At 39.3% G+C, this 26,289-nt stretch overlaps 1 protein-coding gene across 3 annotated transcripts; it reads left to right on the top strand.

Moving 5' to 3' along the window:
- The first annotated feature begins 90 nt into the window (after positions 1–90).
- Positions 91–25,867, top strand: PRR11 (proline rich 11). 3 transcript variants are annotated; one of them, XM_043583906.1, is made up of 10 exons: positions 91–360; positions 10,575–10,707; positions 13,614–13,764; positions 14,007–14,129; positions 17,118–17,378; positions 19,315–19,413; positions 20,144–20,256; positions 22,135–22,194; positions 22,284–22,380; positions 23,213–25,867. In XM_043583906.1, exons 2-10 carry the CDS (start codon positions 10,580–10,582, stop codon positions 23,279–23,281), a joined length of 1,101 nt encoding a protein of 366 aa, XP_043439841.1. In that variant the 5' UTR covers positions 91–360; positions 10,575–10,579; the 3' UTR covers positions 23,282–25,867. The 3 variants fall into 3 exon arrangements, with proteins under 3 accessions (XP_043439841.1, XP_043439842.1, XP_043439840.1); XM_043583907.1 differs by lacking the exon at positions 91–360 and adding an exon at positions 2,413–2,517; XM_043583905.1 differs by lacking the exon at positions 91–360 and adding an exon at positions 7,681–7,794.
- Positions 25,868–26,289: the final 422 nt, after the last annotated feature.

Raw genomic sequence — 26,289 nt, 5'->3', positions numbered from 1 at the left:
TCCGCAGAGAAGAGACTGCGATTGGTATAATCGGAGGAAGAGCCAACCAATTACAGAAAAGCTTCCACAAACAGCAGAAGGAATCTGTCACACCTTCTTAGGTCTCCTGCTTCCCCTCCCCTTCGCTCCCGCCTTCCACTTATTCATACAAGAAGCGCCTCAGCTTTCATTGGCCAGTGCGTGGTAACATCTTAACCAATCACAAACCAGACTGTGCTCCTACAGTACCCAGAGCGCGAATCGTGAAGAGACCTTGGCTACGATTGGTCCCTGCGTGATAAGGTTTTAATTTTGAATTGTTCTACATGGCGAGGGAGAGGCCACTACCCGGACTCCATCTAATCCCGAGCTCTTAGACTAGTAAGTGCAGGGAGATCTTCCTTCGGTAGCTGGGCCTGTTGCTGCTTGTGTTCTTACAATTTACGGAGGTGGGGATTTTGGCTGTACTCGGGGAGATACAGCTGGGAAGAGGACGTTTGAGGGTGGGTAAGAAGTGCTCGGCTTGGCTCCATCCTAACCATACTTGCATTTAATTAACGCTCTGCAAAATATGTTTTGGAGCAAAGCGTCAACCTTCCTTTTGCACGTTCGTTTAGATCTTGCTGTTCACTGTTGTCCGGAGACCAACAGTATCTGCATAACTTGGGCGCTTGTTAACAATGCAAATTATCGGGCTCCACCCAGACCCACTGAATCAGAATATGCATTTTAACAAGATCCCCCACCCCTAGTGATTCTTATGCACGTTAAAGTTTGAGAATGTACATTTCTTGATAGCGAGTATTACTGTGTTCCTTGATAAGCTCTTAATGTTGTCTAACGTTTTGTGAGAGTGTCAATTTTAAAAGTGTGCCCTGTTTGTTTGTGCCTAATAATACTGTGCTGGCTACATTTTAGGGAGCTACAATCTCGGTAGAGAAACAAGACAAAAACTAAAAAAGCAATGTTGCACAGTGTAAAACGAAATTTAATATAACCAAGTACCAGAAATAGCCCTATGAATGTTCAAGAGTAATGAACTGGTAAAGGAAATTGATAAATTGACTGAAAGCTGCTTACGGAAAAGTGTAAGAAACCTCCATAAAAATGTGTTTTTATGAAGAGGGTAAAGAAATGCAATTTTTATTTTCGTTGCTGTCACAGTTTTGGAAGTACCCCCTGACCAAAAGCACTTCTCGTATCATAGGATGAAGTTTTAATAGAAGCAGCAGTGTCAAATCCCGCAGAATACTATAATTCTTAGCCTATTATTTATTTCACCTTCCTACTGGAAATAGTTTTGGAGCCAGCCTTTAACCATATATAGGAGTGGCATGATTTGAAGAACTTAAAAACCTCCCTCACTGAGAGATTTTTCAAAATTTAATTGTATTAAAGCATATTCCTTAACTAAAAAAGAGACCACTTGTTAGCGAACACTTAGCAGGAATGATTTATTTCATTCATTTGTTGAAATTATTTAGTGCCTGCTGCATTCTTGGTCCTGGGGAAACAAAGTTGAGTAAAATTTATCCTAACCTTAAAAAGCTCACAGTCCAGCTGGGTGGCAAGCATGCAAACACAAATTACAATGCAATATAATAAATGCTATAATAAGAATGTGTATAAAATGCTATGGAAGCAGAAAAGAGATGACATTTTCAGCCAGTATAAATTCCTTACGGATAGAGACTATGTTGGCCTTGTTTGGAATTGTATCCCAACACCTACCACACCTATCTACCATGGTGGATTATTAGCACTCAAGAAATATCTGTGAGTAAAAATAACAGCATCTTGAAGGTTATATAAGTTGACTTGAAGGAGGATACCCCAAGCAGGGGGAAGGGCTATAGAAAGTATATTATAGAAAGTATTTGGTGTTTGCCATACCTGAAGTACAAACTGTTTCCTAACCACTAGAAGAGATGAAGCTGCAAAGGGCCATCAGACTAAATTGTGACAATCTTTTTTTTTTTTTAATGTTTATTTACTTTCGAGAGAGACAGACAGAGCATGAGTGGTGGAGGAGCAGAGAGAGGGAGACACAGAATCCAAAGCAGGCTCCAGGCTCCAGGCTGTCAGCACAGAGCCCCACGCAGGGGATGGGGCAAACGCTCTAACCCACAAACTGCAAGATCATGACCTCAGCCAAAGTCTGACGCTTAACTGACTGAGCCACCCAGGCGCCCCTAAATTGTGACAATCTTTAAAAAGTATGTTAAGGGGAAAAAAAAGTATGGTAAGGAACCTGGGTGGCTCAGTTGGTTAAGTGTGGATACTCTTAATCTCAGCTCAGGTCATGATCTCACCATTCCTGGGATCTCCATCTGCACTGGGAGGGGCACTTAGGTGGTTCAGTCAGTTAAGCGACCAGCACTTCATCTCAGCTCAGGTCTTTTTTTTTTTTTCTTTTTCTTTTTTTAGTTTATTTCTTTATTTTGAGAGAGAGAGAGCACGTGAGGAGCAGAGAGAGAATCCCAAGCAGACCTCACAGTGTCAGCACAGAGCCCAATGCAAGGCTTGAACTCAAGAACGGTAAGATCACGACCTGAGACAAAACCAGAAGTGTGTCCTTCACCTGAATGAGCCACCCAGAGCCCCCTCAGCTCAGGTTTTGATCTCAAGGTCGTGAGTTCAAAGCCCGCTTTGGGCTCTACACTGGGCAAGAAGCCTACTTAAAAAAGGAGGGGGTGGGCAGGGCCCCTGGGTGGCTCAGTTGGTTAGGCATCCGACTTCAGCTTAAGTCAGGATCTCATGGTTAGTGAGTTCCAGCCCTGCATGGGGCTCTGCTGACAGCTCAGACTCTGGAGCCTGCTTTGGATTCTGTGTCTCCCTCTCTCTCTGTGTCTCTTCCCAGCTCACACACAGTCTCTCTCTCTCAAAAACGAATAAATTTTAAACAAATTTTTTTTTTTTTTACTAAAAAAAAGGGATGGGGGCGCCGGGGTGGCTCAAGTCAGTTAAGCATCCGATTTCAGCTCAGGTCATGCTCTCACAGTTGATGGGTTTGAGCCCCTCATCAGGCTCTGTGCTGAGAGCTCAGAGCCTGGAGCCTGCTTCAGATTCTGTGTCTCCTCTCTGCTCCTTCCCGCTTGCACTCTGTCTCTCTCTGCCTCTCAAAAATAAACAAAAATGTTTAAAAATTTAAAAAAAAAAGATAACAGATAACAATTAGCAAATTTAGGTGAATAGTATACGAGTATATTTTTCCAGAATAAATATGATCTTTTTTTTCTTTTTATATTTTCAATTTATTTTTTTATTGAAGTATAGTTGACACACAATGTTACATTTGTTTCAGGTGCTGACATATGCGTATTAATTATACTATCATAAACTTGTCAGGGTTTGAAATTTTTCAAAATAAAAAAAGTAAGAGAAAAAAGACTACAGCAAAAATCTAAAATGGGAAAGATGGCAAAAGCAACTGAACTTAGAAGACAGAAAAAGGAAGGACAGGATGAATGAATCACATAAATATTTCAAATTCATGTATATAAGTATATATTATACATATTAAATATTTTATTCTATAATAGATCTCATTTCCTCATCTACCTTTTTTTTGTGGGTGGTAGTACATATTGTTTTTAATCAACCTTAAAGTCTTTTCAAAACAAGGCAGGTAAAAAGGAAGGAATAGTACTTTTCAATAAAAAAGTAGGAAAAATGCTTTGAGTAATCTTAAAAAAAAAAAATGAGCTTCTATCTAGTGTTAGTAGTTGGAATCCTGCTTAGTCCAGCAAAAAGAATTTGTATATCTCATTACTTTTCTGGAAAGGGACAAGTATATGTGTTTTAACCTAGGAAGACTGTTGCAGATTATTTCAGGCAATTATCCTCTACAGAACATCTACTAATGCTTTTATTAAAGCAATGATAATAAAACAAACTTTAGCGTGAGTTCTCTGTCTTGTTTGATTTAGGAATTCTTTAACTTTCATTTTTTGAAAGAACAGTTATCACTTTTGAATGGAACACTAATCTAGGAATTATCTCAGACTGAACCTTTTTACCTTGACAGATTTGACATATTCTCTCAATTCTCTGCATGTGCCAATTACTGTGTTTAATTAAAAGGTTATTAGAGTAACAATGACTCAGAGCCCAGGGGACACACACACACACACACACACACACACACACACAGAAGAGAAAGGAGAAAATATGATTTAGTTCCTAGATTTTTTTTTCATTGAAAAATTATCTCCAAAATAACATACATCAGCTTATATAGGACTCTTTAGAAATTTGAATGAATGGGCATTGGTAAAACCACCAGAAAAGGGCTAGAAAGAGATGGCTCAGTTTCAGAATGGTGGTACTCTATTTTTCTAGCTAATAATATATACCAGAGGGGAGCCTGGGTGGCTCAGTCGGTTAAGCAGCCAACTTTGGCTCAGGTCATGATTTCATGGTTGGTGGGTTAGAGGCCTGCTTCGGGCTCTGTGCTAACAGCTCAGAGCCCAGAGTCTGCTTTGGATTCTGTATCTCCCTCTCTCTGTCCCTCCCCTGTTCATGCTCTCTTCTCTGTCTCTCAAAAATCAATAAACATTAAAAACATTTTTGGCAGGGGGGCACCTGGGTGGCTCAGTCAGTTAAGCGTCCAGCTTCCACTTACGTCATGATCACATGATTTGTGGGTTCAAGCCCCACATCAGGCTCAGTGCTGACAGCTCAGAGACTTGGGTCTGCTTTAGATTCTGTTTCCCTCTCTCTTTGTCCCTCCCCACTTGCACTCTCTTTGTCTCTCAAAAATAAATAAACATTAAAGTTTTTTTTATTTTTTAATACAAATATAATATATACCAGAGATTAACTGTCGAATCCAAGACTTATTATAGTTAGAAACAAATAGCAGTCCTCTGAATCATCTCTTTATAATCCTGACTCCCACTTGCCAAAGGCAATTACTATCCATTCTTATAATTGTTTCTGTTGTTTACCTCCATGATTCTAAAAGACATGCTTACAATACTATTTCTTTTCTAACTTTTTTCTTTCCTTCCTTCCTTCTTTCCTATTTTCCTTCCTTCCTTCCTTCCTTCCTTCCTTCCTTCCTTCCTTCCTTTCCTTCTTTCTCTTCAGTATTAGGCACTTATATAAATTAGAAAACTACTGATTTCCACTTTCTCTCCTATCTTCACAATATACCTATACCATGTTTTTGGCTAAATAAACAATCAGTGGCTTTGCTACTAAATACTGTGTAACAGCTGAACATATAAGTGTTACTATGATTACATTTTTTTCTTTTATAACTTTTTCCCTACTCATTTTTAAATGCTTTTTTAAAAGCATTTATCGATAATTTGGCCCCAATTTTACAGAAGAACAGTAAACTCAGCTCAGAAAGGTCAATACACTAGGTAATTTATTGGTTTCCCTTTTTTTTCCTTAGAGACAATGTTACTGAAGCCTGCTATCGGTCTTGCTCACTTCACTGGCTGTGGGTGCTCTAAGACAGGAATTAGCAAACTACAGTTTTTGTAGATCCCATGAGCTAAGAATGTTTTTTTTTACAATTTGTAATAGTTGAAGAAAAATCAAAAGAAGAATATTTTGTGACACCTGAAAATTATATGAAATTCACATTTCAGTGGCAATAAATAAAATTTATTGAAAAAATTTATTGGTACACAGCCATACTCATTTGTTTTAAGTACTGTCCATGGCTGCTTGGATGCTACAGTGGCAGAGTTGAGTGGTTATGGTAGAGACCAGGTGGCTTACAAAGCGCAAAATATTTATTATCTGGCCCTTTACAGAAAAGGTTTGCTGACTCCTGCCCTAGGCCTGCTTCAAAGCTGTCTTCCAATGACTTCTGGCCACTATTACCCTGGAAATTGCCACTGTTTATCTTAATGCTGTCCTCACACTTGACTAAAAGTGTGACCAGGTATAAAATTCCAGGATGGAAAACATTTCCTTCAGAAGTGTGGCTGTTGAAGTCTGATGCCATTCTATTCTCAGACCTCTGTATCTATACTGTTTTTTTTATCTCATAAAGCCTTTAATTTTTTTTTTTAATGTTTATTTCTGAAGGGGAGAGAGAGCATGAGTGGAGGAGGGGCAGAAAGAGAGAGAGAGGGGGACAGAGCGTGAGTGGGGGAGGGGCAGAGAGAGAGAGACACACACACACACAGAATCTGAAGCAGGCTCCAGGCTCTGAGCTGTCAGCACAGAGTCCGACACCGGGCTCGAACTCACAGACTATGAGATCATGACCTGAACTGAAGTCAGATGCTCAGCCGCTCAACCAGCTGAGCCACCCAGGCGCCCCTCATGAAGCCTTTAGAATCTCCTCTTTATTTCTGTGATGATATGCCTCAGTGTGGATCTTCTTTTGTTATACTGAATGGACCATTTCAAACAGAAAATTCAAGCCTTTCAGTTCTAGGGAATATTTCTGTATTGTTTATTTGATAAAATCCTCTCCATTCCTCTGTTCTCTCCTAACACTTTTATCTTCCAACTGTTGTATTACATTTTTAAAATTTCTACTGCTTTTAATTTTTAAGAGTTTTTTTCATCCTTCTTGTTTCATGAATACAGTTTCTCTCTTTCTTTTTTTTTTAAGTTTATTTATTTAGTTGGAGAGAGAGAGGCAGAGGGAGAGAGAATCCCAAGCAGGCTCCATGCTGTCAGTGCAGAGCCCAACGCCAGTCTCAATCTCATGAACCATGAGATCATGACTAGAGCCGAAATCAAGAGTCAGAGACACTTAACCGACTGAGCCACCCAGGTGTCCCTGCAATATCCCACTTTCTGAAAATTTTTATGTTTTCTTCTGCTTCCTATATCCTTTCCATTTCCTCTGAAATGGAAACACTTTTATTTCCCCTCTGTTTATTTTGGTCTTTGTCTTTCATGTTAGAGACTTTCCTAAAGTGATTCATGATCTTTGGCTGTTGTATGTCAGAGGAAGTCACACACAAAAAAATTGGAAGCTCAAAGTACAGGAGGTAGATATTATCAACTTGTGTGATACCACAGTGGGTAAATGATCAACCACTTAGCCATTTTGGGGAGACCCTAAATGTCAGTATCTATAGGTCCTTTTTTGGGGGGTAGCCAATTTCCCTGGAGAGGAATCTTCTCACCTCCTGCAAGGGAAATGAAAGGCATGAGGGTTTGAGTCACGAAACTAAAATCAGTGGCCTGTGTTCTGGGAGCTGAGCTGAGGAAGGGAATTAAAAGTCTCACTTTTGAGTTCAGGTTTGTCCCCTACCTGCTGTATGATAATACACACATGACTCTGCTATTGCTATGGCTGATGGCCCACAATTCAACACCCCTATGGTTCAACTTCTCCAGAGAATAAACCTATCCATCTTTACAGGAGAGAACATAAATGCCAGGAGCTGCCTGGCTACCAGGACTGGAAGACAGACTCCAGAAGCCTATCCAATCCTTATAATGACTTAATTAAACCTATTTTAACCCCACCCTACACTTTAAAAGGTGCTAAGTACCTTTAAGTCCAGAATCTTCTTAAAGTTTCTACAAATTATCTTGCTTCCAGTTGGCTTCCCTACCACCGGCCTTCAAGCCTCAGCTCTCTTCTACTCTGCCAAGTCATTTACCATTCATCCATCTCCTTTCCATTTTCCATAATTTAGTCAACATTCATCATCTGTGATAGTCTGCTCCCATTCTTTGCTTCATGGGTTTATAATTTTTTTTTTATTTCTTTACTGACTTTTTGTTTTTTTAAGATTTTATTTTTAAGTAACTTCTACACCCAACGTGAGGCTTGAACTTCTGACCCTGAGATCAATCATCATATGCTCAACTTACTGAGCCAGCCAGGTACCCCTATAATATTCTTTCTTGTAAATTTCATATACAGCTGATTTTCAGAGAATACTATTGTTGATTTTTACCGATTTCTTGTATCAGTAGCCAACCTATGGTTGCAATTTATAAACAAGTATAGTCCTAATAGGAATGTCAGTTGATATTTTCATTTATTATTCTATAGAATAAGATAAAGTGAATCACAAAGATTTCTTTGGAACTTCACTTCAGTTGTATAAGCAACTTTGATGAATCAAATACTAGTTTTCAAATACTGGAACATTTCTCAATTTTTTAATGCTATTCACAACATAACAACTACAGACAAGATATGATTTTAAATTTAATCTGCATTATTAACATTTTCTTTATCACTTTCTTAACAGTCAACAACATAATGAATCAAGCCCTGATTTGTAATGTTGTTGTTTTTTAAAAATTTTTAGTGTTTATTTTTGAGGTGGGGGGGGGGGGGAGAATCAGAGAGAGGGAGACAGAAGATCCAAAGCAGCTCTGCACTGACAAGAGAGAGCCTTATATGGGGCTATAACTCACAAACCTTGAGATCATGACCTGACCTGACCTGAGCCTAAGTTGGTTGCTTAACTGACTGAGCCACCCAGGTGTCCCTGTAGTGTTTTTTTAATATTCATTGTGTAAATACTCCCATCATAGGCAATTTCAGGTTTTCAATATGAAGTCTTTGAATATGGGGTTGGACAGAAATGAACATTCTATAGCATTTTCACTATATAGATACAATAAGGTGAATAACCTCAAAAGCATAGATAATAGTAAAATCATTAGAAAGTGATGAGTTTTGCATCATATTTATTACCATTTTAAATATAAATTATCTAATTATAAGCTTATATAACTTAATTTTAATGGTGGATGTGTTTAACAACTAACTCGCAGATTTCCTGAAAAGGTAACAGTTGATGCCAATCCCAGCATACCACTGGAGTGGAGATAAAGGTATAGAGCCAAGTTTAAATTAGAATGTCCAGCTCCTTTCTTTAAAATCTATTTTTATAACTAAGGGATTGGTGAGAATAAGGGAAAAAAGAGGCAGGAGGCCAGTTCTCTGTGTCAGTTTGATGTCTAACAAAAGACATCAAAGGGAGAGAGGGAACAGAAGGGGGAGGGCTGTGTAGAGGAGGGCAGATAGAAGACAAGGAAGAGGAGTTTACCATGGAAGTCTCAGGTTCTGGGGATTTCAACCAGTGAACTCTGCACCTTAGAGAGAGGTTCCCAGTGACATTTCTCCATAGAAAGTTGTGGGCATGAGTTTGATGAGGTTTAATCTTCTTTTCAGGCAACCATAAGATTGCTGCTTCCTCTGAGGCTTCCCTAAACTTCTTCATTCAGAGTATTTCGGTTTTGTGTTATTTTAAGTTTGTTTAGAAAAAATCAATCAATCCTTTAGCCATCCTTTGTATTTAACAATCCTTGCTTGGCCTTCTTTTATTATTTCAGCAGGAAGGAGAAGTGATATAATAAAGGTGAAGTCAGCTAAGTATTTTTCAGTGTGTCTCCCAAGCCTCTAAGAACAATTAAGGAAACACTGTTAGTTTGAGACCTGGCATCAATTCAATTAAGATGCTGTAAGGAAACTTTACTCCTGGAAGAGCTGTTGATAATATGCACTGTCACCCATTGCCATTAGGGGTGCCCTCTGCAAGTCCAAAGCTCTTGGAACTACAGTAAGCCGCTTCTGGGTTTTTACAATCCACAGTGGGTAAAAAGCTGGGTTTCTTCAACCAGTGCAATCTGAGAGCTGAGCAAGCCTACAACTGCATACCAATTATTGAAAGGTTACTGGGTGAACAAAAGTGGAATGAATGTGTATTTTAAAGGCCAATTGTTCCTATTCAAATGTAAGTTTGAAAGGAAGGAGGCCCAGCCCTTGAGACCATTTTTATTTCTGCTACTTGAATAAAGACATCTTTGTTCTTCAGGTAGCAACAACTGAAACCAGCAAAGCCCTTCTTCTCATCAAACTAGCTCTGACTTAATTTTCCTCAGAAAAGAATCTAGATTAAAATCTACCACTAGATGGTGTTTTAAAATGCTTTAAAATAAATGTTTTGAAGCACCCATGTCTTAGATTTGGGGTAACTTACTACATTGTATATCTCCTATTTAATCTACTGTTGCATGATAGAGTGTTAGAAACAACATGGTCTTTGTAGACTTACTTATATACTGCTTTACATTGGGCAAATCATCTAATCTTTCTATGTCTCAGTTTACTTTTATGTAAAAATAGGAATAAAAATCTTCTTCCCCAGGGATAAAATCTTGCAGGATTTATTCAGTGAAGAGTCACTGAAAAAATGTATGTGAAGGTGCATAAAAGTAAGTAGACATTCAGTGGTTAAATTTGTTTCTTCCACTACCTACTCTACCTATCACAGTGGATGCTCAGTAAATGTTACTGGTAAAGAAACTTCTTTTAATACCAACTCGAGCCGTTTTCTCTGTTATAAGAAAGGGAAATACGCTTGACTTAATGAAGAAAAGCAAGACAAGCAAAACAAAATTAGAGAGTAATATAATGCCAAAGCTGAGTCTCTCTAAAGATACTTCAAATCTGGGTTTAAATTTTTCTTCACTTCAGGGGACTTCCAGGATGCTAGTAGCAATGTATTTCCTAACCATGGTGGTTGGTTACAAGGATGTGTTCACTTTGTGATAATTCATTGAACTGTACTGTTAAGATTTGTGCATTTTCTATATGTATATATAATTCTAAAATAAAAAATGTAAAAAAAAATTTTTCTTTACAGAAATCATGCCCAAGTTCAAGCAACGAAGAAGAAAGCTAAAAGCCAAAGCCAAAAGATTATTCAAAAAAAGAGAAGTCTCTCACTTTCAGCCCAAGCTAATTATACCTCCTCCTCAGCTACCCTCACCAGAAAGGTAAGGTTTAAATAAAGAACAGAAAAAATATTAAAAATCTAATCTATTAAGGATAGGGTTGATGTTGAAAATGTTGGGGTTCAGAGCCAATCGCCAAGAAAGAATTCTTGAGACCTCTTAAGTGCAAAAAGATGGTTTAATTAAAGCACAGGACAGGACCCATGGGCAGAAAGAGCTGCACTGAGGTTGTGTTGGGTGACAGATTGTATACTTTCAAGTGGGGAGGGAGTTAGGGATAGCATAAGTCTCTAAGGAATTTGGAGGCAAGGTTTCCAGGACCTTGAGGGGCTAGCTGCTGTTAGGATAAAGTCATTTACTAACTATCTAGTAAAACCTTAGTCGTGAGACCTTTAGATGTTTATCGGTGGGCAATATGTTTGGAGAATGATTGCTAACATATATCTTGGGGGAGTAGAGATAAAGGAAGTTTCCAAAGGGATTTTCATATGCTAAAGAAGATTTATAGGATCCTGGGAGGTCAGGATAATATTAAGCTAAAATTGCTTTTTGCCCAAAGTGTCAATATCGAAGCAGCTGAGCTCCCAGAGAAAGGTCACTGTATTTCAAGAACTTGTCAATGGGCTGTAGGCAAGAAGAAAATCTAATTTTTCATTTGCCTTTGTTTCCCATATCAGAATTACCAGATTTAGCAAATAAAAACACAAAATGCCCAATTAAATTTGAATTTCAGATAAACAATAATTTTTTTAATATTGTACCATGCAACATTTGCAATATACTTATATTACAAAATTATTCATCCTTCATCTGAAATAAAATTTTCACTGAGCATCCTGGATTTTATGTGGTGAACATAGTTCAAGAGTAAAAATCACAGAATTGTATTGGAGATGCACAGATTGACTATTTTCTTCTTCCCTAGTCAATTTAATTGTATAAATCTGCTAAGTGATGAAAGAGGGGTATAGGACTAGAATTTAAATCTTAGTTTTGGTTTTGTCAATTATTCTCTGGGCCTTAGGTTTAGATGTGCTATTGAAAGAGGCTCTTAAGTCATAGGAATCCTAGGATACTGAGTTTCAAAATAAAACACTTTATACATTTTGTTGTTATAACTCTCTTTACATAAAAAATTTTTAAATAAACAGGCCCTCAAAAAGCGTTAATCATGATATTATCCTAACTCTTCTCTATCTCTCTTGAATATTAAAAACAGCCCCTAACTGGTCTTCCTGCTTCTGTCCTTGCCCTCTGCAGCATATTTCAACACAGTAGTCAGAGTGAGTCTGTTAAAAATCATGTCAGATTGCCCCTCTGCTTAAAACTCTCCAGCGGCTTTTCCTGGCTTAGTTGGAAGAGCATGTGACTCTTGATCTTGGGGTCCTGAGTGCAAGCCCCACCTTAGACATAGAGATTACATTTCAGTAAATCATATATACATACATACAAATATACATACTCTCCAATGTCTTCCTCTCTCAGAGTAAAAATTAAAATCCTTTGTTTGACCTACTAGACCTTTATGATCTGACTTTGACATTATTTCCTAATCCCCTACCTTCAGTTTCTCCACCCTAGTCATCCTGGTCTCCTTGCTGTTCCCTAGACACCTCAGACAAGCTGCCATCTCAGGGCCTTTGCCCTTACTCTTACCCTTGCCTGGAATGCTCTTCTCCCAGATATTTGTATTGCTGACTTCTCCAATTTTTTTTTTTTTTAATTTAAAAAAAATGTTTATTTATCTTTGAGAGAGACAGAGACAGAACGCGAGTGGGTTAGGGGCAGAGAGAGAGGGAGACACAGAATCCGAAGCAGGATCCAGGCTCTGAGCTGTCAGCACAGAGCCCAACGTGGGGCTCGAACCCACAAACCGCGAGATCATGACCTGAGCCAAAGTCGGACGCTCAACCGACTGAGCCACCCAGGTGCCCCTCCAATTTTTTCTTTTTTTTTTTTTAAATAGGCTCCATGCCCAAAGTGGGGCTTGAACTCATAACCATTGATCCATTGATCAAGAGTCGCATGCTCAGGGCACCTGGGTGGCTCAGTTGGCTCAGCGGCTGACTCTTGGTTTCAGCTCAGGTCATGATCTCATGGTTTGTGAGATCAAGCCCTGTGTCAGGCTCCCTAATGACAACTGACAACTCCTAGCTTGCTGGGGATTCTCCCTCTCCTCTCTCTCTCAAAATAATAAAGTTAAAAAAAACAGAGTTGTATGCTCTGCCACTGATCCAGCCAGACACCCGTGTTGCTAGCTTCTTTACTTTAAGGTTTTTTTTCTCAAAAGTCACCTTCTCAGTGAGACTTCAATGCCCACCCTACCTACAATTTCACCTCCACCCAATGTTTCTCTCTTAATATATCCTTTTCCTTAGTATTCACTAAATAGCAACCCATATATATTATTTACTTACTTTTACCTTTCTTTCATGACATGTAAGTTCAGTGAGGGCAGGGTTTCTATCTATTTTGTTCATTACTGAATCCCTGATGCCTCTCTTTTTTTTTTTAATGCGTATTTATTTTTGAAAGAGAGAGACAGACCATGAGCAGGGAAGGGGCAGAGAGAGAGAGGGAGACACAGAATTTGAAGCAGGCCCCAGGCTCTGAGCTGTCAGCATAGAGCCTGATGCAGGGCTTGAACTCATGAACCATGATGAACCATGAGATCATGACCTGAGCTGAAGTCAGACACTTAACCGACTGAACCCCCAGGTGTCCCCCCAATGATGCCTCTTTATTTGCTATTTATTTTATTTATTACAATCTATTTGCTTTACAAAATAATTTGTGGATCTCAAAACTCTAGAATTTAATGCAGAATTTGGCTTTAGGTAGGTGGGCTCTGCTCCTGAGTCATACTATAAAACTAGCTTGTTATTTAAACAGAAGCTGTTACTCCAACTCAGGAGTTTTTTATTTGTTTGGTTTTGTTTTTCCTACAGAGTGGTTACTCCTTCAGCAGATATACCCCTTAGCAGAAGCTGGCTAAGATCATCCTGGAACTTCAAATTTCCCAGTATCAAAGATACAGTAAAACTTTGGACAAATAGAGTGTGGTCTATATACAACTGGTGCCAGAACTGCATGGCCCAGGTATGGGTTTGACATACCTATTTTCAGCAATATGGTTTTTCTACATATTTGGTGTGTATGTTCACATGTGTGTGTGCTCAGGTCAGCACAACACTCAGGCCAAGCTCAGGTAAGATGAAATTATGAGGTCATATATGCCTTTGCTTCTGTAAAACATACATCAAACCACTTTCTTGTCTCTTTTTTCCTGTCTTTATCATGCTGCTTATAGAATTCAGCCTTGTTTATTTTTTTAATTTCAGAGTTTAGAAGTATTGAAAGACACCATCTTTCCATCCCGTTTCTGCCACCGAGAACTTCACAGTCTGAAACAACGGTTTTGCATTTTGGAAAATCAATTATGCAAGCTCCAGGAAACTCTGAAGGTTGGTATTGGGTTTTGTTTTGATTTATTTTGTTTTTAAGTTTTATTTATTTATTTTGAGAGAGAGAGAGAGAGCTGGGGAGGGGCAGAGAAAGAGGGAGAGAGGGAAAATCCCAAGCAGGCTCCATGCTGTTGGTACAGAGCCTGATGTGGGGCTCGAACCCACAAACCGTGATACCATGACCTGAGCTGAAATCAAGACTCAGCCACTTAATCGACTGAGCCACCCAGGGGCCCCTGAAGGTTGGTACTGTTAAATAAAAAAGCAATCCAGAATTAGGGAAGGAGGGCAGGCGTTATCCCCCATAGAAATTCCATTATGCTTTTACCAGAAGGAGAGATGGGTACAGGTAAGTGCTAATCTTGGGCCTGTTTGTCCTCAGATCCATTCCTTAGGCTTCAAGGCTCTGTTCTGTACTGCAGGGGGCTAACCGCACGGGCTGTATTTCCCAAGCTCCATGTCACCTGGTTCCTGGTTGTGCTGGGCTAATGGGAGACATTGATGAGAGACTAGAGCTGGAGGGGAGGTGGGGTGTTTTGCCTCTTCATTCTCTGCACTGGGCAATTTCTCCAGTGATGGTTGATGTTGTCTCTCTCACTCTAGCTTGCTCCAGGTAAATCTACCTGTTTCTTGATTCTCTGGATTAACCCACCTCCAGAGATCTGGTTATACTGCTCTTCCCTTTGTCCCTCCAGCCTCAGGGTATTCAATGGCTTTCTACTGTTGCTAATCTCTGGGCTGCCTCAGTGTCCCCTGTGTGCTTTTCAGCTCATTCATCATCAATGTAACCAACTGCCTACATTATATTCTTCCTCTTTTATTTATTTATTTTTATTTATTCCCCCCCCCCCACCCCGCTTTTAAATACTCGGGATGATTCTATTTCCTTGACTGATATAGGCAGAAAAAAATTATAAATATCCACTCTCTCCAAACTCCCCTAAACAAGGCCCTTACTTTCAACATCTAAAACTCAAAAAATAAACATTGCACTTACTGTTTTGGAGTGAAACTTCTGGGATTACAACCCTTCTCCCAGAATTTATACCTCAAAATGAATTAGATAGAGGAAGAAAGGCAAATCACCTCATTCCTCTGGGCCTCAGTTTCCTCAGCTATAAAAATGAGGATGATATCATCTATAGCGGGCTGAATTGATGGCCTCCAAAAGATCTGTCCAAGTCTTAATCACTGGAACCTGTAAATGTTACCTTATTTGAGGAAAAGATCTTTACTCATGTAATTAAATTAAGGACTTTTATTTTTAAGAAATCTCTACACCCACCATGGGGCTCGAACTCATGATCACAAGATCAAGAGTTGCATACTTTGCCAACTAAGCCAGACAGGCACCCCTGAAGTTAATGATTTGGAGATGAGGAGATCATAAACTGGTATCTGGGTGGACCCTAAATCCAATGATGAATGTCCTTATAAAAGAGACAGAGTAGAGCATGCACAGCGGAAAGGAGGAGCAGTGGGACCACAGGCAGAGATTGGAATGATACAGCCCCAAGCCCAAGAATGGCCCCAGCTACCCAAAACTGGAAGAGGCAAGGAACAGATTCTTCCCTAGATCATTGGGAGGTAGCACAGCCCTGCTGATGCCTTGATTTTGGAATTCCAGCCTCTAGCACTGAAGAAAATGAATCTCAGGGGCACCTGGCAGGCTCAGTCAGAAGAGCATGCAACTCTTGTTCTCAGGGTTGTGAGTTCAATCCCCACATGGGGTGTAGTGATTACTTAAATAAATAAAACTTTAAAACACTGAATTTCAATTGTGTTAAGACAAAAAGTTTGTGATAATTCAATACAGCAGCCATAGGAAACTAATTTCATTTGCCAGGGCTGCCATGATAAAGTAGCATGGTCCAGGTGGCCTATATAACAGAAATTTATTTTCTCACAGTTCTAGAGGCCAGAAGTTAACACCAAAGTGTTGGCAGAGTTGGTTTCTTCTTAGGCCTCTCTCTTTTGGCTTGCCTTCTCACTGTGTCCTCAAATGGTCTTTTCTCTGTGCACACACATGCCTGGTGTTTCTCCTGTGTGTTCAAATTTCTTCTTTTTATAAGGACATCTGTCAAATTGGATGAGAGCCTACCCTAATAGCCTCATTTTAACTCAATCACTTCTTTTCTTTTAATGTGATTTATTTATTTTTGAGAGAGAGAGAGAGACAGAGCAAGAACAATGGGAGAGGGGCAGAGAGAGACACACAGAATCCGAAGCAGGCTCCAGGCTCCAAGGTGTCAACACAGAGCCTGACATGGGGCTCAAACTCACAAACTGTGAGATCATGACCTGAGCCGAAGTCAGACACTTAACCCAGTGAGCCACCAGGCACCCCTAACTTAATCATTTTAAAGGCTCTATCTCCAAAGTCATTCTGAGGTACTTGGATTAGGGCTTCAACATATGAGTTGGGAGGGGAGTAGGGGATACAATTCAGCTCATAGCATTCATGTTCCATCCCCTTGGCCTTTTTATCAGTTCCTTGAGTATACTGTAGTCTTGGCTGCATTAAGTACTTTTGCCTCTGCCAAGAACTTTCCTTCCCCAGACCTTATCTCCCTTGAGACCTGGTAAGTCACAATTCATCCTTGAGATTATGGCTAAATATCACTCCCCAGGTTTCTCACTATTCATGATCACAGCACAATTCACTGTTTTCACTGAAGCATTATTTTGTTTTGTTCTGAGTATGTGTGTGTTTAATGTCTGTCTTCCTTACCAGACTGTCAGCTCCATGATATGACAAACAGAATTCACATTCCCATAGTGCCTGGCATATAGCACACACAAAACAAATACATGAATGAATAGATGAATGAATGAGTGAATGAGCTTGTGATAAATGAGAAAACATTATAAAACACATAGTGTGCTGAGAAAGCATTCAGTACATGGTAGCTATTATCTTGATGACTCTGAGCCTCAAGAACCAAATTAATCTGTTATTTATTTGCCAAATGTAATGTTTTCTTACAGGCTATCTTGGAAAATTCTTCCTGCCCAAACTGTGGTCAGACATGTCACATAAGTGGTAAACTTACAAATGTGCCTGCCTGTGCTCCAACCACCCCTGGAGAATCTAGAGCTGTACTTCCTCCCACGCTGCCACAGCCAGCCACCTATCTTCCTCCTCTTCCACCTCCGCCTCCACCCCCTCCACCTCCTCCTCTACCTCCACCTCCACCACCTATAGCACCTTTGCTGCTCAGAAAATCCAGTCGCACTAAAGCACTTCAGGTAGGAAACAATCCAGTAATGATGTGTTTTGGTCAGTGTATAATGTAGGAGTAAAACAAGGCAGCCTTTAAAAAAAAATTTTTTTTAATGTTTATTTATTTGTGAGACAGAGAGAGTGCAAGTTGGGGCAGGGCAGAGAGAGAGAGAGGGAGACACAGAATCTGAAGCAGGCTCCAGGCTCTGAGCTGTCAGCACAGAGCCTGATGCGGGGCTCGAACCCAGGAACCGTGAGATCATGATCTGAGCCCAAGTCTGGCACTTAACCGAACTTAGCCACCCAGGTGCCACCTCCGCCCTTTTTTTTTTTTTTTTAATTTTTAAAATTTTAAATTTTTTTTAAGCAAGGCAGACTTTTAAGACTAGGCTAAGGCCCTTAAGAGGAAAGCCACATTTTTTTTCTGATTCCATATCTTAATTATGTCAATTATTATGTTTTTAAAAACTCAGACCCGGGGCGCCTGGGTGGCGCAGTCGGTTAAGCATCCGACTTCAGCCAGGTCACGATCTCACGGTCCGTGAGTTCGAGCCCCGCGTCGGGCTCTGGGCTGATGGCTCAGAGCCTGGAGCCTGTTTCCTATTCTGTGTCTCCCTCTCTCTCTGCCCCTCCCCCATTCATGCTCTGTCTCCTTCTGTCCCAAAAATAAATAAACGTTGAAAAAAAAAATTAAAAAAAAAAAAAAAAAAAACTCAGACCCATAGGAACTCACAAAAGCTGGATTTAGAAATAAAAGTGATTTTTTTTTTTAAGGATAAATGAATGAAACACAGTAGACTGGAATATTCCTAATGGATTGTCATAATATCTTTTTACCAAAAGCAAAGCCACCCTGGGAAACCAAAGTAAGAACAGAAGATGGCTTAGTGAGTAAAGTCAGAATAAAGAGAAGTGATGGATCCTCAAGTATAATGTCATTAGACTGGAAGACCAGTCTCCATTAATTAGTTATCTGCCAAGGGGATCAGAATATTTGTGTATCACTAAGATAAACATGACCCTGTTTTCAAATCTGCTGGATTTTCACTACAGATGCATTTGGTTTAAAATGGCTGAGTTAAATAAATCCAGACCCTATTGTTATGTTTGCCATAATGTATACCTCTCTGGCTACACATTCTTGTTCTGTGGGAACTGAATCATCTTTTTAGGTAATTCAAGCAAAATTTCACTTTGATTTGAGGAACTCCTTTTTTTTTTTAATGTATATTTTTTTATTTATTTTCAGAGAGAGAGAGAGAGAGAGAGAGAGCTCGTGAGCTGGAGAGGGGCAGAGAGGGGGGAGGGAGAGAATCCCAAGCAGGCTCCGCACTGTCAGCATAGAGCCAGAGGTGGGGCTCAATCCCACAAATCATGAGATCCTGATCGAGCTGAAATCAAGAGCTGGATGCTTAACCAACTGAGTCACCGTGGTGCCCCTGAGGAACTCCTTCAACCCCTGTCTTATTATAGTGACTCCTGAGGAAGATGTATAGCTGCAGGGAACTAGCCCATCTCTTATGTACTATCAAAGCCTTACATTTTGATAAATACTTTGCAATAGCATTAGCATCCATGGGTACTGAAAACGGCATCATTCTTTATTGAATGGAAAGAATTTAATAGGCTCCTAGTGTAAATAAGCATTAATATTTAAATGAGTCTTTAAAAACTTTTTTTTAATGTTTATTTATTTTTGAGAGAAAGAAGGAGACAGAGTGCAAGTGGGGAAGGGCAGAAAAAGAGGAGACACAGAATCCGCAGCAGGTTCCAGGCTCTGAGCTGTCAGCACAGAGCCCGACGCAGGGCTCGAACTCATGACCCATGAGCTGAAGTCGGACACGTAACCAACTGAGCCACCCAGGCGCCCCATTAAATGAGCCTTTAAAAACTAGGTTGGATTTGTATTTGACTAGATATCCTGGTTACAATCTGAATTGTAACCTCTCTATGTATTTTAAGGCTGGACCATTAAAAAAAGATGGACCCATGCAAATAACAGTTGAAGATCTACTGACTGTGAAATTAAAGAAGACACAGTGTTTTGATGAAAGGAAGAAGGTAAGATGTCACTGACCATACACATGGTCTTTCAGCTTTTAACCTGGTTGTCTCTTTCTGGAAAATAATTATAAGTCTTATGTATAGAAGCCATTCTGTGGTAAGTATTTGATGTTTTGGGGGTTTTTTGGTTCAGCTAAGATAGCAGAAGAGAGGATTTATTGTACATATGTTACATTCAGCCACAAATGAAAACAGAATGAGTCCCAAAAGTCACAGGTTCAGAGCAAAGGACCAAAAGACACTATTTTGGTATGAGCAAGGCGAGTCTCTCAAAAGTGGTCACTGCAACCAAATGGTGATGAATGTTCTAGATCCATTGAATCAAGCTCTAGAAAGTAGGCATGCAGTGCAACAATTGGTACCAGCATTCCTGGCCTCTGGCTTTCCTTATGTCTACGCCTGTGGCTCCACGGGTGTACAAGCTAGTGGTTTACTTGGACCTCTGCCTCATCTTTCTTCTTTTATGCTTCAGCCAGCACATTTGCTTCTTCCTACACTTGGCTCTCTTGGAGCAGAGGTTTCCATGAGATGAAACCTCAATTTTATCTACCAACCATTAGTCTAAAGAGGTAGAGACATACTCTGAAGTTTTGGAATACAAGTTGAGTAGAATAGTAGATATATCTTACACATACTCAGCATCCAAATATTCATTGTTTCAGCATATTTATATTTTGAATGACATTTTTAAGTGTGTTTTGATACTGTCTCATTTTTTTATTTAAAGCTTGTATCATCACCAAAGACACGGAATCCACTAGTTACTGTCTCTGACCTGCAGCATGTCACCCTGAAACCCAACTCCAAAGTGCTATCAACTCGAGTTACAAATGTCTTAATGTAAGGAACTGTACTGTGTTGTGCTCTACTGTTACTTAAAAGAATGATTTTTTGCTTATCTCTAACTTTAAAAGTTATATATGCTCATTGTAGAAAAATGGAAATCCACAGAAAAGTTTAAAGAAGAAAACAATCATTCAAATAACCGTATGATTGAAGATAGTCACTGTTAACATATTATTGTTTAGCATTGTAATCTTTGAATAGGTATCTACTCTATTATTTCCATTTCATGATGCTGTTTATTGTTAAGATACACCATTGATTTAATAGTGGGTTTGTGAGGGAGCACCTGGCTTGCTCAGTTGGTAGAGTTTTACAAGTCTAGATCTCGGGGTCATGAGTTCAAGGCCCACGTTGGGCACAGAAGATTACTAAAAAAAAAATAGTGGATGGGGGAAAGAAATATTATCAAGAATTTTTTTTATTATTCTTGAATATATTTTTCTTGAAATATTATCAAGAATTTTAATTTTTTTTAATGTTTATTCATTTTTAATAGATGGAGACAGAGCACAAGTGGGATAGGGGCAGAGAGAGAGGGGGACACAGGATCTGAAGTAGGCTCCAGGTTCTGAGCTGTCAGCACAGAGCCAGATGGGGGGCTCGAACTCACGAACCATGAGATCGTGACCTGAGCTGAAGTTGGACACTTAAATGACCGAGCCACCCAGGTGCCCCAAAATATTATCAAGAATTTTAAGAGCAGTCCAATTTCAGAAATAATAAGATATGATAACTAGTATATCTTAGAATGAATGAAATGTGTGTGTGTGCATGTACTTGTTTGTGTACCTGTATATGATCATATTGTACATACAATTTAAGGCTTTTCCCATTTAATGTGTCAAGAACTTTCCTCATCTCATTAAAAATCAGTTTAAAGTTTTGGGGGTTTTTTGTTTTGGGTTTTTTGTTTTTTAGTTTGTTTATTTGTTTGTTTGTTTATTTAGAAAGAGTTGGAGCCGGGCGCCCGGGTGGCTCAGTCGGTTGGGTGGCCGACTTCAGCTCAGGTCACTATCTCACGGTCCGTGAGTTCGAGCCCCGCGTCGGGCTCTGGGCTGATGGCTCAGAGCCTGGAGCCTGCTTCCGATTCTGTGTCTCCCTCTCTCTCTGCCCCTCCCCCATTCATGCTCTGTCTCTCTCTGTCTCAAAAATAAATAAACGTTAAAAAAAATTTTTTTTTTAATAAAAAAAAAAAAGGAAGAAAGAGTTGGAGCTAGTAGGGCAAGGCAGAGAGAGAGAGAAGGAGAATCCCACGCAGGCTCCATGCTGTCAGCATAGAGGCTGACATGGGGCTTGATCTAATGAACCGCGAGATCATGACCTGAGCTGAAATCAAGAGTCAGACAATCAACCAACTGAGCCACCCAAGCACCCTAAAAATCAGTTTAAATCATCATTTTTACTTCTTTAATATATGCAGTTCATTATATGTAAGTTTTATAGATAAACTCCTGTTTTGAGACATTTAGGTTGTTTATGATTTATTTCCACCTCTTCAGTGAACATCCTTGTCCATAATCTGTGTGCATAGCTGAGTTCCTCCCTAAGATGGAATCATAAATGTATAATTACTGAGGCAAGAAGTATTACTTATTAGGATGATTATATTGCCTTATGTTCCTATCAGCATCTACTGCTTTTTTTTTTTTTTTTGAGTAGTTTCCATTCCCAAAGTGGGCCTTGAACTCACGATCCCAAGAACAAGAGTTACACACTCTACCAACTGAGCCAGCCAGGCGCCCCTCTACTGCTATTTTTTAATGTAACAAATAGAACTACTTTCTAGGATGTTGCCTGTAGAAATGACTGCTTTGCTTTGGGAAAAATGATAAAATCTGGTAAGCTCTAACTTTTATATTTTTATTTCGTCAGTACTCCTGGTAAAAGCCAGATAGATCTGCGGAAACTACTTAGAAAAGTTGACGTAGAGAGGTAATACGCTCCCTTATCTTTATGCTTTCTAAACCCACTTGAAAAATTGGCATATAACACAGTTTGTAATATTTTCATTATCTTTGCAGGAGCCCAGGTGGAACCCCACTTACGAATAAAGAAAATATGGATACAGGAACTGGACTGACTCCAGTAATGACCCGGGCCTTGAGGAGAAAGTTTCAGGTAAACCTTTAGGAAAAAAATAAAATTTTTCCTTTTCTTCAAAATCATTTATTTAGAATCGTATTCTAAAGGATTTTTTTTTTTAATTTTTTTAATGTTTATTTATTTTTGAGAGAGAGAGACAGACAGAGCATGAGCAGGGGGAGGGGCAGAGAGAGAGAGGGAGACATAGAACCAGAAGCAGGCTTCAGGCTCTAGGCTGTCAGCACAGAACCCAACGTCAGGCTCAAACCTGACATGGGGCTTGAACCCATGAGCTATGAGATCATGACCTGAGTCAAAGTCAGATGCTTAACCAACTGAGTCACCCAGGCGCCCGTCTAAAGGATTTTTATTTATTTATTTTGAGAGAAAGAGAGTGCATGTAATGAGTGGGGGAGGGGCAAAGAGGGAGAGAGAGAATCCCAAGCAGGCTCCGCACTGTCAGTGCAGAATCTCACACAGGGCTCAAACCCACGAACCATGAGATCATGACCTGAGCTGAAATCAAGAGTGGGATGCTTAAGTAACTGAGCCACCCAGGTGCCCCGACTGCTCTTCCATCCTTAAGGTGTGGCTTTTATCCTCATGGTGAAGAATGCCTATACCTCCTGAAGCCTGGTGTCCACATTCTAGGCAAGACAGGTGAAAGGCAAAGAGCAAAAGGGTGTGCTAGCTAAGCTACCCCTCGTCAGAAGGTGCTATCCAGGAACTTCTGACTATATGAAAGAAAGTGGGAAAAGTGGTTTTTAGAGTCTGGCTGCATTGGATTCTGTTAGTGAGGAAGGAGAACTGTGTTGGCCACAGGAACATAATTCATATTATAACTGGGACCTTTTTTTTTTTTCCATAGATGGCTCACCCTAGAAGCCCAACTCAAACTCTGCCACTTTCTACAAACAGCTTTGATGAACAAAACTGATGTCAACTCAGCCTGACTCCACGTGATGATCCATAAAATACACAGATAAAATCACCCCAATCCTTTTTTTTAATATAGTAGAGTAGGTATAAGTAATTATACTAATATATAATTCCATCTAAAGAATTAAAGTATGTGTGGAGCCCCCATACATACTATGATACAAAGTGAGTATTTGGATATTTTTTAGTTTGCATGATCAATAAGAGAACAGATAGGAAAATGCAATCCCCAAAGTGATGTTTATCCTGGAATTACCCAATTAGGTTGGAGAGGTTGTTCACATTTAACTAGATAACAGATTTGTATTCAATAGGTAGAGTTATGACATTAAAGTAAACTGGTCCCCATTCATCTTGCGTATCCTCAGGTAATTAAAAAGAAAAGTTATTTCATCCTGTAACGCTAATGAATTCTCTAAGTGCTACAGACTTGATCAGTAAAAAAGTCTGATTGTAAACAGAAATCATTTATTTGATCAAATAAATGTATTCTATTTACTATAAACAGTTTTCTGTTTACTATAAACAGTTAAGAGGTAAGACCTTTCCCCCTCCCAACCCAGTTATTTTCCAAAAGGATGTGAAGCAAAGTGTCCAAAATAACCTTAAAATTTAGAACATATCATTTCTAGCATTTAGAAATGATATCTAGGTAGTTCTATCTGGCTCACTGAAGTCTGAGATATTCCTTTCGTTGGTATTTGCTGTCCACATTCATGCAGCTAAATATAAGTTTTACAAGGACCTCAACATGACACTTGTATTTTCCCCAGTGGCCTGCCAAGGATTATTTGAAGTCCATAGCAGATTCACTTTGAGACCTAATTTCCTGTCCTCATCAGCCTATTGTTTCAATACCAGTAATAATGCACACCTCACTGGATTTTTGTTCTTTCCCACCAGTCCAGGGTTGCCAGATTTAACAAAACAAATATATAACAAATTTGAACTTCAGATAAACAAGTAACAACCTTTAAATATACATATGTCCAGGAGCACCTGAGTGGCTCAGTCGGTTAAGTGTCTGACTACAGCTCAGGTCATGATCTCAGTGTTCATGAGTTCGAGCCCTGCATCGGGCTCTGTGCTGACAGCTTGGAACCTGGAGCCTGCTTCGAATTCTGTGTCTCCCTCTCTCTCTGCCCCTCCCCAGCTCATCCTCTGTCTCTCTCTCCCTCTCTCTCTCTCTCGCTCTCAAAAATAAACAAACATTAAAAAAAATTTTTAAATAAATAAATATAAATATGTCCTGTTAAACAATGAATTGTTTATTTTAACATAAGGAAGTCCCAGATATTTCATGGGAGATATTTCTACTACAAAAAGTATTCATTGTTTATCTGAAATTCAGATTTAACTGGGCATTCTATATTTTATCTGGTAACCCTGCAAAGTTGCCAGGTATTTCTGGGAGCCCCTAGCTTGTCAGACATGTCTACTTAGCATTGGACACAACTGTAGCTTCAGCCAGGATCCCCATAATTAATGTGTTAAGTATCACAGAGAAAGGGGAACTTTCATTAGGGTAAGTTCTTGTGACTGAAGGTGAGGATTAGCTTTGATGATGATAACCTCCCCTGCAGCTCCAAGAATAATGGTAGCAGCTGCTCATGGATAGGAAACAAGGGGTTTTAGATCGTCCCTGAACTTTGTAGCCTGACAGGGAGCAGCTGCACAGATGATACCCTTGAAATATATCCTGGTTAGCATAGGCTAAAAAAGATATGTTAGTTATTCCTCAGAAATGCCTATATTTCCACAGATAAAGATTGCTTTCAGATGCCAAATAGAGTGTTGTGTCACCAGACTAGAAAGCCAATCTGAGGGTTCTTATGAGACCCATGTTTATGTTTATAACACATTTATAAATGAAAATGAAGCAGGTAATAAAGTTAAGACACATACCTGCTTCTAGTTAGAAAATAAATCTGCTAGCTACATTTATATTATATAAGAATAAAGGGAATGATCACTGAGAATAAAACATTTGAGTATTTGTAACAAGTATTTTATGGGGCATTTATAATGCCTATATTGATAAACCAGCATGTACTGTCTCAATTTAATTGAAATGACTTGATGGGGCACCTGGGTGGCTCAGTCTGTGAGGATCCAACTCTTGATTTCAGCTCAGGTCATGATCCCTGGGTCAGGGGATCACACCCCCTGTCAAGCTTGGCACTGAGCATGGAGCCTGCTTAAGATTCTCTCTCTGTCCCTCTGCCCCTCTCCCCAGCTTATGCTCTCTCCCTCTCTCAAATTAAAAAAATTTTTTTGATGATTTGATTATTCTTGTGGAATAAAGGGTCATAAAAAAATGCTATAGAAATCCTATATAATAAACATTTGTAAAGCTGCTGTTGCCATTGTACCAGTATTAAAATGTGCTCTACCTTGTATCTTTTACTAATTTTTATGACAGGTTTTATTTTGTATCCATATGAGAATCCTATAAATGCTATGGTTTCATTAAACTGTTGCTAATTATACACTTTCAATGCTTATTTTCAGCTGAATAACAACGAGACAATATAAACACCAAGGTACATCTGATTATGTTTTTAAATAAAGAGCAATAAGAAACCTTTGGTTTTTCTCTGTTTAATGGTTTTTACTAGACATATAACACAGAAAAATGCATAAAACATCAATACATAAATTAACAAATCATAATGCAAATGCTCATATAACCACCAAGAAAGGTACATTATAAATGTCTGTAGAAACCCTGCTTGTCTCCCTCCCCCTAACATAATCCCTCTCTTCAAGAAGAAACTACTGGTATGCTTGTTATAATAAATATTTCCATGGGGCATCTGCGTGGTTTAGTCGGTTAAGTATCCAACTCCTGGTTTTGGCTCAGGTCATTATCTCACAGTTTTGTGAGTTGGATCCTGCTTTTGATTCTCTGTCTCCCTCTCTCTCTACCCCTGCCCCACTCACACTGTCTCTGTCTCTCTCAAAATAAATAAACTTAAAAAAATAATAAAATTAAAAATAATATTT

The sequence above is a fragment of the Prionailurus bengalensis genome, chromosome E1 (assembly GCF_016509475.1).
Source record: "Prionailurus bengalensis isolate Pbe53 chromosome E1, Fcat_Pben_1.1_paternal_pri, whole genome shotgun sequence".
NCBI lineage: Eukaryota > Metazoa > Chordata > Mammalia > Carnivora > Felidae > Prionailurus > Prionailurus bengalensis.
This window is presented reverse-complemented; position numbering and strand designations above follow the sequence as displayed.